Source organism: Molothrus ater, chromosome 15 (genome assembly GCF_012460135.2).
Source record: "Molothrus ater isolate BHLD 08-10-18 breed brown headed cowbird chromosome 15, BPBGC_Mater_1.1, whole genome shotgun sequence".
In the NCBI taxonomy this organism is placed as follows: Eukaryota; Metazoa; Chordata; class Aves; order Passeriformes; family Icteridae; genus Molothrus; species Molothrus ater.
Window position 1 is genome coordinate 11,893,926 of NC_050492.2, and position 19,080 is coordinate 11,913,005.

At 58.4% G+C, this 19,080-nt stretch overlaps 1 protein-coding gene across 2 annotated transcripts in view; it reads right to left on the minus strand.

Annotated features, from left to right (window-relative positions):
• Window positions 1-16,838, minus strand: part of CAMK2A (calcium/calmodulin dependent protein kinase II alpha) — a 34,781-nt gene extending 17,943 nt beyond the window's left edge. Inside the window, exons 1-10 of one of the 2 annotated variants that reach the window (XM_036391529.2) lie at window positions 16,624-16,838; window positions 11,047-11,141; window positions 8,098-8,157; window positions 4,122-4,176; window positions 3,815-3,880; window positions 2,275-2,347; window positions 1,828-1,930; window positions 1,285-1,368; window positions 608-702; window positions 123-245 (exon numbers count right to left, since the gene is read on the minus strand). In XM_036391529.2, the coding sequence (XP_036247422.1) occupies window positions 123-245; window positions 608-702; window positions 1,285-1,368; window positions 1,828-1,930; window positions 2,275-2,347; window positions 3,815-3,880; window positions 4,122-4,176; window positions 8,098-8,157; window positions 11,047-11,141; window positions 16,624-16,685 (816 nt within the window). In that variant the 5' untranslated portion in view covers window positions 16,686-16,838. The remainder of the gene's footprint in view (window positions 1-122; window positions 246-607; window positions 703-1,284; window positions 1,369-1,827; window positions 1,931-2,274; window positions 2,348-3,814; window positions 3,881-4,121; window positions 4,177-8,097; window positions 8,158-11,046; window positions 11,142-16,623) is intronic. The other variant, XM_054516440.1, reaches the window with a different exon arrangement.
• Window positions 16,839-19,080: the final 2,242 nt, after the last annotated feature.

The following is a 19,080-nucleotide window of genomic DNA, read 5'->3' on the forward strand; positions in this document are numbered from 1 at the left end:
CAGGAAACCATTCTCCCAGGATGCAGAAGAGAGCTGGCAGCATGTTTGATACCAAGGGATCCCCAGTGAGATGTTCCCCACTTGTGAATGCCCAGATCTCTCTTCCTTGAGCCCCAGCTCACCGATATCCAGGGGTGCTTCAGAGCCTCGGCGGCCGTGATGCGCTTGGAGGGGTTTATGGTCAACATCTTGTTGATGAGATCTTTTGCTTCAGGAGTGACCGTGTCCCATTCAGGGGAGGGGAACTGCCAAAGCAAAGGGAAGGGGGTGAGACATGGCAGAGAGTCCCTCTGCACTTGGGACAGGTTGGAGAATTGGTGGCCACTGGAAAGAGCTGCCAGGTGGAAAACCAAAAAGCAGGAGGAAGAAAGAAGTTGGAAGGCTCAGGATAAGACCTCTCTCTCTCTCACAAAGTGGCCCTGAAATGTGCCAATGTGTGTGCTGGGGATGGCAATGAGGCCAATGCTCTGTGACCAGGGCAGAGGAAAGTGCTTGTTCCCATCAGTCAGAATTTGTCTTGGTTGCTCTTCTAGAGCAGCAGCTGTGAGGCAGGGACAGCAGGAGAGAGAGGAGACTGTGAAAGGAACAGCAAGACAAACCCACTCACATCGTAAGCCCCAGCCTTGATCTGCTGGTAGAGTCGGTGTTGGTCTTCATCCCAAAAGGGTGGGTACCCAACCAGCAGGATGTAGAGGATGACACCTGCCCAGGAGAGGAGATGGGATCAGTGGGAAAGAATTCATTGCTGGCAGCAGGGGCACACACAGCCTGGGGACTGATCAAGCTCAAGCAGAAAAACAGAAATTAGGGAAGCATAGAGATTTGGTCACTGTTTAAAGAGCAAAAGGTTTGTTGGTGGGTCCCGTTCAGCACCTGGGGAGGGTCAAGGCTGTGGCAGCCACCACACAGCCCAAAGTGGGTGCCCTGGCAGGGGTGGGTGGTGCCTCCTCCCCATCATGGATGGAAAAAGGCTCCCCTAAGGCTGCAACTGCAGGGAGGCATTGCCTGACTCCACCAGCACCACAGGGAGAAGAGGCAGGATCTCATCTGACTGGGAGCTTTGGGTGCATAACTCCGAGTTAGGCACCCACAGGGGGGTGATCCTGCAGAGAAGGGTGCCACTGGATTGGGGGAGAGTGTGTTGCCCAGGGTGATGTGCCATCTCCTGGGTAAATCCTCCACCCTGACTTCGCTGAGGTGTGACTGGAAACTGCAGCTTGGGACACGCTGGATGAGCAGCCTGCCTCATCCAGCCCGGCCCGGCCCGGCCCCGGTCTGACTCACCGCAAGCCCACAGATCCACGGCTTTGCCGTAGGGGTCCTTCCGGAGCACCTCGGGGGACAGGTATCCCGGGGTGCCGGCGAAACCTGGCACAGACAGCACAGACAGCACAGACAGCCCGTCACTGCCGCCGCCAGGCAGCCCCTGCCCCAGCTCACCGGCAGGGACTGCTCCCGGCCAGGCACGGCCAGAGCCCCGGGGCTGGCACACCCCGAGCCCCGCGACAGAGGCCTCTGTCACTCCCCAGGCCAGAGCAAACGGTGTTTTTCTAGCACTGCCAAACCCCAGATGGTGCCCAAGGCTGGAGTGCTCTGCTCTGCACTTCCAGCACTTTCCCCCCACTGGTCTGGCCCTGTTGCTGGCTTGTCCATCTCACCAGGACACCTCGGTGACTCAAGAGTCCCCACGGAGCTGTTTGCTCCACATCAGCCTGCTCATCCACAGTGCTTCCCGGGCTGGTGCTCTGGGGCCCTCCCAAAACCCTGGGCTGGGGTCCTGGAGTCCCCCTGAACCACCATGCCCCACCTCAGGCCAGTCCCACTCACCAAACCACGCTTGCTGGTCGCCCTCCACCTCGATGGCGAGGCCAAAGTCAGCCAGCTTGACGGCAGCCCCCTTCAGCTTGGATGCCAACAGCAGGTTCTCGGGCTGCAGAAGGAGATGGGGGTCAGAGAGGAGTGAAAACCCCTCAGGGTCTCTGCTCTTGCAGGGGGAGCTTCCCAGCACTGCACAGCACAGAGGAAGATCTGGATGTGCTCCCTAACTGCTTTGTCCTGCTCTTTGTCCTGGTGTCCCTGGATCCCAGACTCCCTACCCCAACTTCTGTCATTTCACTCCGGAGTGGTCTTTGCTCTGTGGGTTTCCCGCAGCCCTGCACGAGTTCCTCCCTGCTGTTTCAGCACCCTGAAGGACTCTGGGCGTTGTTCCCCAGGGCTCTGCATCACAGATGGGGTCCCCTGTCCTCCCACAGGCACTCTGCCTGCAGCTCCTACCTTCAGATCCCGGTGAACCACCCCCATCTGGTGGCAGTGCAGGACGGCCTCCAGGATCTGCTGGATGCAGTGGCTGTGGGAGAGAGAAGAAAGCTCACACAAGAGTGCCTGGTGAGGCAGAGTTTTGTCAGACACTTCTGTTCTGCTGCATTTCACCCCTCTCCCCATCCCTCTGCCCATCAGCAGCCCTGCAGCCCAGCTCAGCATCCCCCTCCACTGACACCCACACACCTGTGGGGAGCAGTTCTAACCCAGTAAGAACCTAACAGAGCTATTGTGCACCAAATAATGGTGAGCAGGAGCTTAGGGGACACAGCTGAGCCCACGGGGACCCCACAGGAGCAGCACTGGAGGCAGGGAGCTGGAGACCAACAGTGAAATCACAATACCAGCAAAGATTTGGTCTCCAAACCCAGGCAGAGCAGATGTGGTCTGTGCAACCTTTGCTCCAGCCCCATTTCCCTGCTTCCTCTAATGCAGGTGGCTCTGCTGTGTCTGCTTGCTTTATATCTAGTTCATTACATTCCAGCTCTGCTGTGTGCGTGAGACAGGAAGGGAAAAAGACAGAGGCACTGATCACTTCTGCTCCAAAACAGCTTATGTGCAAGGCAGAAGGTCTTTATTTACATGTATTTTATTTTATTTGTATGACACTAATAAGTGGATGGGCTGTAAGTGGATTCAGTGCAGGCAGCCCATTAAATGAGATTGTTTTCTGCCTAGAAATAAAGGATATTTCCATGCAGAGAGGCAGTGTAGAGTTTACCACCCCCTTGGACATACAGGCTATGCTTAGCCTGGGGGCAAAGCCAAGAGGCACAGCGATATCTGGAGACTGGAGAGGGCCAGATCATGTCCCCTCAAAAGAGTGAGACTAATCCTGTCCCCCGGATGAGCTGCAGGGACCAAAGGGGTGGCTGAAATGGCTCTGCAGAAGGTACCTGGAAAGTGCCAGTGGGAGTGTGGGAGGGAGCAGAGCTCCAGCACAGCCTGTCTTGACTGCTCCTCCTCAGTGCTTTCAAGTGGCAAATGCCAGAGGAACACTTGCAGAGGGCTGGAATGCAGCTCCAGGGGGAAGGAGTGACATCTGCAGGGTGTCTGTGCTATCGTGGCCCTGGCTGGCCACTGGTGCTGGGTTTCCTCCCTGCCAGCCTGGGGAGCCCTGGTGCTCCCAGAGCAGGGAGCACCCAACACCCAGTTCATGTACAGGCAGGTCAGATGTTGGCTATCCCAGCATCCTGAGGATGAGGATGCTGAGGGCAATGGCTGGGAGCCACAGGAGTCAAAGTGGACACCAGTGCTATGGCAGCACATGCACCTCCTGGCACAGGAGCTGGGTGAGTTTAAAGGAGCATTTTGGGTGGTTTTGGGGTTTTTATGCACCACAGTTCCAGTCTAGGAGTATGTTGCAGAGCGGCTGTAAAACACCTCCCAGAACAGAATGAGCTGGTGCTGCAGAAAGCCAATCATGCAGGACCCTGGGAGGGAGCAGCTTGTGAGAGAAGGGGACACCTCCTGTCCCCTCCACAGCCTGGCTCACCTGGCATCTGCTTCGCTGTAGTACTCCCTGGCCACAATGTCCTCAAAGAGCTCCCCGCCGGTGACCCTGCAGGAGAACAGGGGCTGGATTTACTGACAGCACACCCAGCCCTGGCAATCCCCCCAAAAACGGCACTGCACATGCAGGGGGGAGAACTGGGGGTGCAGCACAGGGACCTGCCCTCTGCCCGGGCTGGGGGACCCGAGTTGGGTCAAACCCAGCCTGTGGGAAGGGCTTGGGTGAGGTGGAGGTCAGGTCAGCCCCGGGGCAGCACGGAGCTGCTGTGGGTAGGGGATGCATTACTCACAGGTCAAATATCAGGTAGTGGTGGCCCTCTTCAGAGATGCTGTCGTGGAGCCTCACTGCAGCAGAGACAGAAGGGTTATGGGGTACACCTGGCTCCCACCCCCCTCCCTGGGAATGCCTCTGCTCCCCTCTGGGCACGAGCAGGAGCTGGGGAAGGGCACAGCAGGGCTATTCCTCTTGCTATTGCCACTGGCTGGGTGGGGGACCCCAGCCTTGGCCCCAGCCTGGGGCAGTCATGCAAGGCTCAAAGATCACATCCAAACTGGGGAGTGCCCCAGGGCTGTGCCTGGCCAGGGTTCCAGGCAGCTGCTGGGCTATCTTGGGCACTGGGAAGGCTCCAGGCATGGGTGTCCCCAGCCCCACAGGAGAGGTGCCCAAGCAGAGGGAGAGCTCAGCAGAGAGCTGAGCTAACAACTCTGGCACCCACAGGGCTTTTTATTTTCTGCTCATGACCTTCCTTTTCTCCTTAGGAATCTTCATGGGATGAATTTCCCCATCTCCTGGCACCCTCTCCCCTCGGGCACACCCCTTGCCAGGTACAGCCAGGTACAAACCTGTCACCCTGCTGCATGCTGGTTATTCAGGCTCAGATCCCTGCTCACACTTAGCAGGCAGGTGTGCAGCAAGGGGACTGGCACAGAAACAGGTGGGGTGGATAAACAGACACTTCTCCAGCATCCTCTGCCCCCTGGTATTTTGTTTGATTCCCTTGAGGCTATAAATATTCAGTGCTTCCTCTCTCTCACCTGGTTTCAGCCTGATACAACTTCCAACATATTTGAGAATATTGGGAATCGGGGAAGAAAAAAGAAACATTCAGGTGAGAGATTTTGTGGGAGTTTTTACTCCTAGCCCCTTTTACTGCATCTAAATCAGCTGAGCCCTATATGGAAACATCCTCCAGACTGAGTGTGAGCCAGGGGAGATAACAACCCCAGCACTGAGCACAGACACTGCACCATGTCACTCTTATCTGCTAGGCCAGCAAACACCACTTTGCTGCTCCTTTTCCTGTCTCCAAGCTCTGTGGGCAAATCCAGAGGCTGCCAAGAGCAAGTTGCCAGCAGCATCACCTCACCTGGCCAGGGTACAGAGCAAACGAGGGCTGATGGGTGTCACCCTCTTCTCCTAAGTTCTTCTAAGCCTTCTGATGTTTACAGTTTTGTAATGGAGTTTCTCATGCGCTTTTCATGTAAATAATTATTGCTTTGCATTCCTTTCTGGAGGAGGAGAGAATTGATGGACTGTTGGTTTGACCAGTGTGGCTGGAGAGGCGGCAATTTCATCCTTCAATCCATTGTCACTTCTGAAAGCCCATGAATATTGGAGTTTGGAAATAAACTACTCTCTTTTTACCTTGGACATTTCAGTGTGTGCATGTCATTCATTTCATGTCCTGTTGTGACAGATGGGCTGGTCAGAATCTTTTCTGTCTCTCTTGTGGTCTTGACTACTGACACAAGTTGCTCATCTCATTCCCCAGTTATGCCTCCTGACTGCTGGCCTCTGCAGACATCCCCTGTGCTCTGACATCTGTGTCTGCTCTGTTTTTCTCCAGCATACAGCCCCAGCTTTTCTGCCTTCCTCTGCTGGAAGAAACACATTTCCTCCCGTTTCATCTTGCCTGGGAGGGATTTGGGGGTATCACGCCTGGGATCCCACAGAAGCCAAAGGATTCTCAGAGGGATTAGGTGAGTTTGGTGTGGATAGGGCCAGCATAACCATAAGCATATGGTCCAGATATGTTCCCTGCTTGGGAAGTCCCAAAGCCTGAGGCTGCCAGGAGCCAAGAAGGTATAAGAGGGAGCAGCTGCTCTAAATATAGCCTGATCCTACAAGTATCTGTTACTGACCATAGTCAGAGAGAGCCACACTGGCCAAACCACTCCAGCTCAGAGCTGAGAGCCAAGGCAGGAGCAGGACACAGCTTCAGGAATGAGAGTCAGAGGACAAGGACCTGCAGCTCAAACTCCAGGGCTGAGTGCAGCCAAAGTTTTCCCAATAAAGCAAGATTTCCCTGAATGGAGACAGCTCTCCCTAGTATATCACCCAGTGCTGTGGGTGTGCTGTGGGGTCCTGGGCCTGCCTTTGACTGCCCCTGCAGAGCTTTCCATGTGAGCTCTCCAGCAGGCACGGCGCAGAGCACAGGTTGGTTCCTCCAGGAACAGCATCTCATGGGAGATGGAAGGACCCCCTCTCCCTGCAGGGAGAAAGTAAGAGGACAGCAAAGCCCCTTGGCAGCTGGGGTGCTCCTCCCCGGGAAGGGCTGGACAGGGCTGTTTTGGCTCCTCCAGCAGCAGTGCCTCCTCTTCCTCAGGCCAGGCTGCTCTGCAGTGCACTGCTCATTCCAGCTCCTGTGTGGGTACTGAGCCGCCTGTGGAAGCTGCGAGCCCAAGTTTCCAGGCAGCAGGAGCAGTGGAGGGGGGTGAAAGGAAAGAGGGTGTGGGGTGGGGGGTGGAGAAGAGCCTCCTGAGTATAAATAGCAGCAGATTGGGCTTGTTAGCATCTCATGCTGTTAACCCCTTCCAGCCTTTGCAGCTCTGAAGCTGCCGGGTCACAGCCAAACAGTGAGGGGTAGTGTAGGGATGGGGGACAAGGACAGGGACAGATGAGGTGTTTCAGTCCTCAGAGAGCTTGCCAGACCCAAGGGAATGTGATGGAGAGGGCGGGGTGGAAGACAGCGGTGGGAAACAGCTGTGGCCAAGCTGGGAACCTGGGGAAACCTGCAGGTGCCATCCTGCAGGTGCCATCCTGCAGGTGCCATCCCGCAGATCTCACACGGTGAGTTCCTCCAGGTTTAGCATTTCTTCCTACTCACACACTCTGCAGTGTGTTCCTTCAGGTCTCGGCAATCCCCGCATGTATTGTGGTGCAAAGAGGAGGCTGGAGGCCCCGGAGGGACCCCTGCAGGACAGCTCCTGGTCCTGCTGGAGCAGAGGCTGGGGAATGCTGCAGGGTCCGGCAGCCCGGCAGCGAAGGGGAGACCTGCCACGCAGCCGTGTGCCCGAGACAGATGGAAGCTGACAGTCTTTTTTGGAACTGAAATATTTATGGGACAGGAGCCACATGGCTTGTCCCAGTGGCCCTGGTTCTAGCTCCCTGAATCTGCTGCAGCAGCTCCTGGGGAAGGATGGATCCAGGTCACCGGAGCAGTGAGGGGGCCAGGGAGCAGCTCAGCCACGCAGGAACCCTCGCAGCTCCTGACTGTGGGTTCAGAGGGCTGCAGAAACCACCAAATGCTTTCCCTAAAGCTGCAGGATCTCACTGGGGTTGGCACATCCTGGGGTGCAGCAGAGAGAAGAGGGGGCTCACCTAGACCATCCGCAGGGATCAAGAGCCTGCATCAGCATCACTTCCACGATGGAGTTTGGGATTTATTTTTTTTTTTAACTGCAGTTTTTCCCCTCCCCTCTCTCTCTCTCTCTCCTGGCCTATTTTTGTCTTTTGCAGGGGCTCAGGAGTTTTCCTGAAACAGCTTTTCCGAAGGAGGCTACTTTCAGATGGACGGTCGGTGGGAAAGTCTTCGCTTCCCCCCGCCATCGCTCCTCCCACACGCCCCGCGCTGCCGCTGCTGCTGCTCCGAGCCGCAGCCGCTTTTTGGAGCACGCACAGCAATACGGCACCCGAGCGGGGGGAGAGCAGTAAAAATAGCCTCTTGCAGCCTCCTGGGGCTCCGCTGCTCCCCGAGGGAGCTGTGGCCAAGTGGGTTAGTCCGGACCTGCTTCAGCCCCGCTGTGCCCAGTGGGGACCTTTTTCCCCATGACCCCATTTGGAGATGGTGTTTCCCGTGAGGAAGAGGAGGGATGGCTCTGCAGATCAGCCGGGCAGGACGGCACCGAGCCCTTCTCGGCCTCTGGGACACGCAGCCCGTGCTGCTGCAGACAGGGCAGGGTGATGGATGGAGACCCCCTGGCCCTGGCTGGGACCTGGGAGGGCAGCAGAGCCAGGATGGAGCACCTGCCGTGGGGTGCACTTACCAATGTTGGGGTGCTTCAGGAGACGGCAGATCCGGGCTTCTCGCTCCAGCTTCTGGTGATCTGAAAGAGGCAACGGCCCTAGATTAGGATCTGAGGAAAGGAATCAATGGCTCTAAGAGGTGGTGTTGGCACAGGAAACCTGGGGGCACAGAGCAGCTTTTTTTTCTTTTTGCTAAAGAGTTACGGATTTTGGGATAAGTTCTGCATCAAGGCACGATTGGGCACAATCCCAGCACAGATGCAGTCCCTGGCTAAGCCCCTCAGGCACTGATGCCATGGGCAATCTAGGGTTTGGAATGATCCCTCACTCTTCCCTCTCCCTTCTCTTATGCTGAACAATCTCTGATCACCTCCCAAATACCCTGGATCTGCCTGGGTTATCCTTGCTGGCAGCACTGTTCCTTTTTCTCCTATTCAGCCAGGCACAGGCAATCAGCCAGGACCCTGCCAGTCTTGCATGGTACAATTTGAGCAATTGAAGGCAGAGTGAACCAGTGAGAGGTGTGAGGATGAAATGAGGCTATGGGCTTCACTCCCCCTCGCCATCGTCAGCCATTCCACCCCAGGGCTTTGCTCTCCTCCACAGCAGAACCCTACCTCAGAACCAGTGCCTGTCTCCAAACAGGAAGCACAGGTCCCACTCCCCAGCTTTCAGCAGCCTTGGGGATGTGAGACAACAGAGCTCTGGGCAAAGCAAGCTGAGCTGAGCCAAAAAATCCTCCGCCCTGGGACAGCTCAGAATGAATCTGCAAATCGCTTTGTTTCTTCCCCTCTCTCCTTGCTCACACCTGACCCAGCTGCCCTGCATGGAGGTGCCTGACTGGAGGCATTTTGTGCAGGCACTCAGCAGCCAGGACAAGCGAGGATATAATTAGGGCTGCTGTCTCTCAGTGCTCTCACTGCTACCTTGCAGGTTCACACCCCAGAGTCTCGCTCTGCATCAAACCAAACCTGGGTGTCTCTGACCGCTGAGCCGTGAAAGCAGAGCAGCCCCTTCTCTGCAGGGCTGCAGCCTCCCCAGGGAGCAGGATCCTGTCCCAGAGGCACTCTGGTGCTTGGGGTCAGCTTTGCTGCCTGTGCTGGAGGCTGTCAGCTGAAGGCTGAGATAACCTTGGTGGCCTCATTCAGCTCTCCACACTGTTTCCCCCGATGGGTGACAGCCTTGCCGGGGGGGACAGGGTGACAATGAGAGGTTGGAGTTCAGGCTGTTCTCACAACTGAAGTGCATTGTGGGGTGGGTGATGGGGATGGGATGGAGGGACAGTGTGACCAGTGGGGCAAGCACTTCGTTGGGGAGGTGGGTTACAGCCTCTCCTATGCCACAAACCCAGCTCCTGCACAGCCAAACCCCATTTTTCCTCCAAAATCTCCACTTCTCTCCTCCTGGCCCCTCTGTGCTGGCAGCCAGGAGGATGTCTAAAGGAACAGACCATGAGTGGGGATGTTTTGCATCTTCTCTCACCTTCTCCCCACCTCTCTCCTGCCTGCCCTTTGTACCTGGGGAAGCGCCATCCTCCCTGCCAGCACTGCAGAAACAGGGGGTTCCACACCATTAGCCAGAGTCACTGGTGATTCCAGCTGACAGAGCAGGGAAAAGAACCCCAGTGAAGCCTCTGCAGGGGACTGCTGGGCACTGCACAAAGCCCAGGAAGAAAGGAGAGGGGCAAACAGCCGGAGGAGGCGAGCGGAGGCAGGAGGGAGCACAGGGAGGGCGGCTCAATCTGCTGCTCCAGGCAGCCCTGAAAACTGGGAGGCGTTTGCCAGCTGGGGTACCCGGGCAGGAGCCAAGGGCTGAGCCCAGCACTGCACACCCTGCCCAGAGCCCAGCCTTGGGCTTGGAAGGCAGAAAATGATCCGCATGCCTGATGAGGGGCAGGAGTCAGTGCTGGAGGACCTCAGGGGCTCAGTGCCGGTGCTGTGCCGCTTTGGCAGCGCTGTGGGAGGGATCCTGCGACATGCTGGTTTAATTCCAGGTCAGAAAGGAGCTTGTCGCTCTTTTCTGCATTTCTGTTTTGCCTTCGGAGGTCAGCAGTGGAACTGGGAGAGACACCGAGGGAGGTTAATTAAACCCTCCTGGCAGGGTGCTTCCTCCCCGCACACATCCTGCGCTGCCGGCAGCCGGGGGGAGCCGGAGCAGGGACACGGCATCTGCTGCTTCATCCTTTCAATCCTCCTCACCACAGCTCCTCTGCCAGCTGGGGCAGAGGGGGGCAGAGGGGTGCCTGGCTTGGGGCAAGGGCTGGTTGATGATTTCTGTGCTGGCTCATCTCAGCCTCACTGGAGATAGACCCACCAGGACAGACCCCCCCAGCACCTCTTCCAGCAGCAAGCAGCCAGTATGTTCCACCAGAGCAGAAAACAGCGAGGGGTGAGGGCCCATTTCCAGGTAGAAATGAAGTCAAATCCCACCTGAAGGGATGTTCCCCTTTCATTGATGTAGGTATATGAGTAAGAAAACTTACAGACCCCAGAGCAGGGATGGGGTGTCAGCAGAGGCCCTCTCAGGAAGTTATGGTCCCAAAATAACTGTGCAACCCTGCACCCAAAGCTGGTCTGACTTGTTGCAAGGCTGTAAGCATCGTTTTGCTGCAATGTGTGTGCAGGGTGGTGGGGGGGTCTCAGGGACAGAAATGGCGTTCTCTGGCTCCTGAGGCAGACTGGGGTCTGGGAGTTCCCCTGGCACAGCCAGGCTGCAGATGCATCCCTGTGATCAGATGGGAAGTGGCAAGCAGCCACCAAGACACCTCCTCGGGAATGTTCACCCCATCCATCAAGGAGCTCAGGGAGTAGCACAGCAGGGACAGGGTGGCACGAAGGGTCCCCCTTCAAAGACCCCTCACCTCATTGCACATCAAAGGCATCCTCCCAGCACCATGCAGAGGGGACAAATTCCCCACTGCATGAGCCCTGCTCACCTCTTGCCTTCCCCAAAACACCCTCAGTCCTTACCTCGAGCAGAGAGCTTCTTGGTGTTGATGATCTTGGCCGCGTACTCTTGTCCTGCCAGCACCTTCACGCATCTCCGGACGATGGAGAAAGCGCCCCTGGGAACAGCAGAAGCCAGAGGTGAAGGGCTTGGTGTGGGAGAGGCACAGCTCAGCCCTTGTGTGGCTGTGGGGTGAGGGGCAGCCACAGGCGTGGGGACAAGGATGGGGATGGGGACAGGTGCTCACTGGGGCAGGGATAGGGATCAGCTTCCCTGCACCACTGTCCTTGAGGAGTGATGGGAGGAGGCACATGCAGAATTAGAGATGAATGTGGGCTTCTCCCCTCCGTGCTCCTCTGGGATACCCCAGGCACTTTTCCTCCTCTTCCTCCTGGCTTTGCCCTACCTGTTGCCAGGAGGGAAGGGGCAGGGATTTACTGGGGGCAATGGTTCCCAAGGGAAACTGTGGTGGCTGCAGCTGCCACGAAGCTCTCGGCCACTTCAGTCTGTGTAGCTCTCTCTGTTCTAGACCTTTCAGTCACAGCAGGACTTGGCAGCTGTGCCCAGTGCCAGATCCCCCCTCCCACTGCAAAACTGTCACCCAGGCAGGGACAGCCCAGGGGACCCTGCAAGGATAGAGCCCAGCTGGGCAGGGATGGATGCAGCACCTTGCACATGTGCAAAGCTCTCCTGGGGTCTGGCAGGCGAGCAAGCACGAGGATGGGACACTCCAAGCACTCCTGCCTGCGCTGGTACCCCCTGCCCCAAGTCCTGCCAGCTCGTGGCACTGCAATCACACACACAGGCTGGGAGCTGCAGCACTGCAATCACACACACACGCACGCTCCAGCCCCGCTGAGCGCAACCTTTGTGCCAGGTTCCAGTTCCTGCCAAACCTCTCCAATCGCTAAAATAACTCTCAAAAGCAATCCCACCTCCTGCCCCACCCTCCCCCAGTCCCCTTCACCCCGCTGCAACTCCCTGCCGAGCAATGAAAGGCCTCGGGCTGCCGAGAGTGGCTGATAATTGATTTTAGCGGCGGGGGCGGGTGGAGACGGGCAATTTGGGTTGGAATGTGATTTTTAGGAGAGCAGGCGAGCAGCAGGTGTGGAGGGATGGGGATGGAGCCCCAGCAGAGCTGGCAGCCCACGCGCCCGGTGCTGCCACGCAGAGCATCGCTCACAGCACGTGCCAGGCAGGAGTTGGGGGAAAACATCCTGGTGCTTCCCAGCTTCCCCGTCCTGCCATTTAATCCTGGCTGCTGAAAGAGCTGAGCTGTTAATACCCCTGAAAACTGGGGAAGAATTAACTGGAAAGGGTGGGCGAAATGCTCCATAGCCAGCTTGCCGTAGGTAGGCAGGCCAGAGCTATTGGCAGTCCTGTGGGCTCGCTCTCTTCATCCTGCTGGGAGCCCCACACTGTGTCGGGTTTGTGGGCTCCTCTGGATCCCTGGGACTCATCTTATCTACGTTTTTTCCTAAAGACATGTGTGATGTTTCTGCAGTGGCAGGACAGTCTGCAGCAGAGAGTGCAGCAAGCAGGGATGTCCCTCTGCCCCAGCTCAGGGTTTCACTGCAGAACCCAGCAGGTTGGAGGGCTGTGGGTGTCCCAGACTCACTGGAGGCTGGGGACTGATGGTCACTCCTGGTCCCAGTGTCCACAGCCACTTGCTCATCTTCTTATTTGAATTGAACAGCACAAAAAGGGGAGTCATGGGAAGCGACTGTTTCATTCCCCCATCTGCATTCCTGGTTTTGGCTCCTCCAGACCTTCCTAACAGAAACCAAATGTCTGTTTGTGGTCTGTAAAGCATAAGCAAAACCCTGTGTGCCTGGAGGGTGGGTGGAACCTGGAACACTGGATGCAGGTGCAGGATACCCAGGGGTACAGCATGCTTGCCATACCCCCATCCTTGCTCCAGTTGGGTCCTTCAGTGGATCTGCATTAGCCAGGAACCCTCCCCACTGGGTGTTTGACCCCCAGCCAGGCTCTACTCCCTGTGCCAGGCTGTTCCCTTGCTACTCAGCTCCATGCAGGATTTTTCCATCCTAGGGGGAAAAAAGCCCCCCTTTGCTCCACCTAAGTACAGCATCTTCATGGCAAAGGCAGCATCCCCTTCCACACCAGGGGTTCATGGAGCACTGCAGGCACTGCTGGGGGTGCCAGGCAGGAGCTCAGCCCCCTGAGCTGCAATAAACCCCTCTGGAAGGAAGGAATCATGTCCTGTTCCCTGGCCATGGGCAGCAGCGTGTCCCTTTGCTCCGGACTCTGGGTCTTTGGGTGGGGATCACCCCAACCCTGGTGGCAGCTGAGGCCCCCACCTCTGCCTGGCTTGGATGAGACAGCATGTCCCAGTCTGAGCAGGGGTTGGGTACATCACCTGCAGGGCCATGGGCACAGACCGTGTCCTTGTCACCTGGCTGGCTGCCACCGCCAGGTGATGCTGGACCCAGAGCCCAGAGCCCACCTGTCTGCAGCCCTGAGCCCTGGCACTGCTGAGCCCCAGCCCTGCAGCCCCTGTCCCTTGATCCTAGGCCAGGCCTGACCCCGTGCCTTGTCCCCAGGGCCTTCCCCACCAGCTCAAGCAGCGGCTTTGCCACCAGGATGCTCTGCTTCTCCCTTTTTCACACCTTCCCTGCCAGTGCCCGGCTGTGCTGCTGCCACCCTCCCTCTCTTCAACACCTCCTCCTCCTCCGAGGCATTTTTTTTCCTTTCTAGAGAGAAGAGTGTGGGCTGGGGATTTTTTGTTCCTCCATATTTTTTTCTTCCCCTTTTTTAATAAGCCCCCTCTCCTGCAGCTCCGGGAGCGGAGGGGCTGATCCTACGGCTCGGCACGGTAATTGTCTCCAGCCCCTCCCTGAACCTGCTGCGGGGGCGGATTTGGAGGCGCCGATGGAGCTGCACTTCATGTTTGTCCTACTCCGGGGGGCCGTGGGCAGGATGCTCTCCCTGTCCCCCCCGCTGCCCCCCGCCCGATTCCCTCCTGCCAGCGTGGGGGATCCGAGCAGCCCTTCCTTCCCTCGCTCAGCTTTGCGGGGGCTGCCGCAGGAGTGGGCTTTCCCCGGCTCCGTGTGCCCCGCTCGGGACAGATGTCCTGCCGTGCTTGGGATGTGCCAAGGGCTTGTGCCTCGCTGGGCAGACTCCGCAGATCTCCCTCCCCATCTCTGCCTGCCCCCAAAGCCCCACCGTGGGGCTGCCATGAGGTGTGGGGCATCTCAACCCCCACCTGCCCGGCTGTCGGGGTGGGTGACGGCCGAGCAAACGGCGGAGGAACGGGGCGGGTGCAGCAGCCTGGCAGCCAGACCTGCCCTCCTGCCGGCCGGGCTGGGGACACACCGTGTGCTCCACAGCAGCCGCCCCAGTCCCTTGGGGACAGCAAACTCGGGATGGAGCCTCTCTGCTCTGAATCCTTGCAGGACGCTGCTCCCTGGTGCGGGGAGAGCCGTCCTGCCCAGCCCTGCCGGGACGGAGCCACCCCGGCTGCACCGGGAGCATCTCTCCGGAGCAGGAACGGCACTTCCCAGAGCAAGCAGCTGCCGCAGCAGAGCAGAGGTGCGGCACTTCGTCCTGATTTCCCTCTCCAAGCCCATGAAGCAGAAATTTCCCCGTGGGAAAGCGCTGATTTTTGAATGTGCCAGGATGTGCTGGAAAGCATCTCAGTGGAAAATCCCCAACCAGCCCCACAGCACCTTGGCTAACCTGGTGAAGCCCCTAACTCGGGAACACCTCAGTGCTGCTGTTGTAGCTGCCCTCTGGAGTGGATGGAGGAGCTGTGGGATGCAGGGAGCTGCGGCTGCTGCCCCTGCCTCAGCCCAGGACTGGGGTGGTCGGGGGCGATGCTCACAGGGGCAGGTGAGCTGCTGCGCCAGCTTTGCTCCTTTATTCCTTTAAAATGCATCTGTGCAGGTGGTTTTAGACCACAGTGCCAGGCAATGCAGGCAGCCCCTGAGCCTGGGTGCTCAGCCCTCCAGTCAGCACCCACCCAGCAAAGTGTCACAGCCCAGAAGCCTCCAGGAGCCCTCCTGGTCTTCCCTCATCACTCCTGGCCTGCGAATTCCCCTCCACATCCCCACAGCCACCTCTGCCCAGCCAGAGCCCCACAGCCTCACCACTGGCACCGAGCAGCCATTGCCTCACCTGCCCATCCCCTGCCACCACCACAAAGCCCTAGAGCCCTGAAAAGCCAAGAAAAGTCTGGAAAAAGCAGGTCCCACATCCCACCTTGCCACCAGCTCCCCGGAGGGTGCCCATCCTCCTGCTGCAGTGCCAGCTGGGGCTGTCCCTGCCACAGGGACCTACTCCCCAACCCAGTCCCCTGCTGTCCATCAGCCCCTCTCTGTCACCCTGATGCCACAGGGATGGGTGTGAGTGTCCCAGGACAGGGGGGTCCCTCTGCCTCCTGCACTTCATAGCAGCACCCCGGTGCCACAGTCTGGCTGGGGAATGTGAGCAGCACTCAGCCCAGCCAGCACAAATTCCTCCTGTCTCAGCCTCTCCATTTCCCCATCTCTGCCCTGTCCCTCGCCCCCGTTTCACACGCCCACGTGCAGGTGGGCACACGCTCAGGCACAGGCTGCTCCGTGCCAGGCGGCGCAGGGCTGCGGGCTCGGAGCGTCCCTGTGCCTCTGCATGGGCAAAGCTTCCCCTCCAGAGCACAGGCACCCCGAGCCCACCACCACACTGCCAGCCACCCCGCAGGGATGGTGGCCACACGGCCCAGATTTACACACCAGCTCCAAAAAAAGGCACAGAAACCAAAACAGAGGCACATGCCTGCTCACTCCTGCGCCCGTCTACAGCCACACGCTGGGCGGGACGGGGAGCATCCCTGCATCCCTCCACACGGGGAGCCTGGCATCCCCTGCTCTGCTGCACCCAGGGTGCTCAGTGCTCCCCAGGATCCCCTTGCCAGGCACAGGCAGCTCTGTTTGCACACACACACACACACACACACACACACACACACACACACACACTGATCCAGGCACACACGATGTCACCTGCACCCGAGGAGCTGAGCCCTCCCTCGCAGGAGAGCAGGGTCAGACAGGGCTATGGCTCACCCGCACTGGGACAGGGGTGGGGAATACCCTGGATCTTTCCAAAAGCCACCAGGATTCTCTGGAGGCTGTCAGGCAGACTGGGTCTCCTGCAGGTCTAGTCAAGCCCCAGTGAATCCACACAGATAAATTCCCTAAAGAAATGTGAGGGGTGTCCACTGCTTTGGCTTTCCTCCTCAGCTGTCCTGTCCCTCCTCCCGGCTGGGGAACTTCCCAAGGGAGCTACCAGCCTCCTTTTTTGGGAGCAGCTTTTCCATAAGAGGGGCAGCCGAGCCCTTCCCAGGTAACTCCAGCCCTCTGGGGTGTCCCAAGCCCCCAGCCAAGCACCCATCAGCAGCCCCTGAACTCAGGCAGGGACAGAGAAGCAGGTCTGGGGCTGGAAGCCCCCATCCTCACTCGCGTGCCCTCTCTGATTCCCACTGCATTCTCTCCATGCCCATCTCCTTTCCCTCATCTCCAGCAGTTCCCAGCTCTGCTGAGTCTCTCTGCCAGCCAGGGCACAGCCCTGCTCTGAGCATCCCAGCCCCATCTCCAACTTACTTGCCCAGTTCCTCAAAGAGCTGGTACTCCTCAGTGAAGCGGTTGCAGGTGATGGTGGCCATCCTGAGGGGCTGGAAATGCTCCCTCCCAGCGCGGAGTTTGGGGCAAGCAGCTCTCCTCTCGCTCCCTCCCTCTCCGTGTGCTCCCGGGGCTCTCTCCTCGCTGAGGTAAATAAGGGAATATATTTGATTGACAAGCCCAGAGATAATGATGAGGGCAATTTGTCTTCTCAGCTTCACAAGCCTTCGTCAGCATCGCCGTCCCCATGGTGACCACCGCTGCCAGAAACGCCCTGTTTCTGTTGCCGGGGCAACTGCTTCCCAACCCCGCCGCCCTCTGGGGGACCAGGGCCCTGCTGGGGACCCGGCCCGGGGGCTGCCCGGGGGTCACCCCCCCCTGCACAGGGGGGACATCTAAAATACAACTATTAATGGCAAATTAAAGGCTGTGGCAGTGGTAAAATAATTGGGGCAAAAAAGGTTTCCATGGAAACCGTGGTTTCCATGTTGCAGGAGGATGCTGTCACCCCAGCAACTGCTTATCTCCCCCCCCCCCCCCACAAAAAAAAATATCCAGGCCCTGCTGGTACCTGCAGCAGCATTCCTGGGGGCCCTGGGGGCTGTGGGATGGGGCCACGCTGCAGCAGGAGGGAGCAGATGGAGCAGAAGTGTGTCAGGAGAAGCTGGAGAAATCATGGCAGGTCCCCAGGTCCCCACACCGTCCTGCCTCCAGCCAGGGTCCCCAGAGGGGCTGGCCCTGATCCCACTGCAGGGAGGGCTGGCTGCTCCCACTCCCCCCTTTGCCCACTGCGTCCCCCAAGAGCCATGGTGCTCCTGTGGAGCAGCTCCTGAGGGTCCCCCCCAGAGAGGGACGAGCAGCCTGGCCTGAAGCACAGCTAGAGGGGAGCACAGGGCTGTGCCCTGGGGTGCTGTGTCCCTGGGCTGCCCCAGCCAGGGTAGAAAGGGGGGAGTTTCAAAGTGGGAATAGGAGGAAGGTCTGGCCCCCCAGTCCTTGGACTTTTTGTTGCTGAGTCGCCTCTCTGCTGTGCTGAACATAAGGAAGCACAAAAAGTGCAATAAAAGTGGAGCTGTGAGGTCCAAAACCTCAGGGAAGGGGTTTCCCTCTGAGTTCCCACCAGCCCTCACTGGGGATCCAGCAGCACCCACTCTGTCTACACCACCCCTTGCACTTTCCACCTGCTGACTTCCCCCAGAAGAGCTCTCTACTAAGCTTTTGTCCCAAATCTGGATGATTTTGCAGCAGCAGGGCCCTCCTCACAACAGGAGAAGGGACTCCCTGTGCCAGCTGGGAGAGCATTGCCTTTGGCAGCTGAGATGGATTGAGCTCCCTTCAGGCTGCCATGGAAGGGTTAAAAGGAAAAGAAAAGGTTCTAACCAGACAAAAATAGGGAGAAATCTTTGAGAGGGGAGAGAGGAGGAGCAGAGAGGGAGAGAAGAAAGGAGGTGGAAGTGGAGGAGGACAGCAAGTGGCGGAGTGAGGAAGAGGAGGGGGAGGAGGAGAAAGGTCTAATGGCTTTTCCATTAATTGCACCATTACCCACCTTCATCCCCACCTTGCATCCCTGCATCCAGCCTCCTGCTCCTGGCTGGTCCCATCCAGGGGACCCTGCTGGCAGAGCAAGGACCGATTCCCATCCAGGGAAGGGCACAGGGATGGACCCACAGTCCCCACGGGCTGATGACCTCCAGACCCACCCTGGCCATGCCCTGGCATGGGCAGAGCACCCCGGGCACCTCCCTTGGGCTGCAGGCAGTGCACATGTGCCATCTGTGCCCCGGGGACACAACGGTCCCCAAAACGCCTCCAGGCATCTGCACAACTCCTCCCCACGCTGCTCCCACAAAAAGGGGCTTCATTCCCCATGCCAGGGCTGTGCCAGGAGGTGGGGGCTGCCGTGGGGGCCGGTGCATCCGGATGTTTGTGGGAGCGCTCTCCTCCTTCAGCACTTTGCTGCCAGCCCCCAGCAGCCCCCTGCAACCCTAGAGGCAAGAGCAGGAGCCCCCCACTCCCAGGACCCCCAGGATGCCCGTGGGCAGCTCTGAGCCCCCTCCTCACTCCCAGTGCCTCCCACCTGTGCTGCGTTCGTGTCCCCGTGCGCTCGGCAATGTGACCTGCCCCCTCCCGTGCCACCCCCGCGCTGCCACACGTGCTCAGCCCCACACGCGTGACTCTGCGTGCTCCAGGGGAGGGCTCTGTCCCTTGCTCCCCCCGGGCCCTGCTGCAGCCCAAGCCCTCCCCCGGACAGGGGTGATGGCACAGTCCCCACCAGGACCCTGCCTCCCTCCCCAGGGCTCTCCAGGAAAAGTTTCTCCCTCTCTGCTCTTCTCTCTATTCAATTTTTTTTTTTTTTCATTTTCCTCGACATTTTTCCTTCTGAGGGTAAGGGGGTGTCAGACTTCTGCGTGCTGAGCAGGCTCTGCTTTGCTGATAATGTTT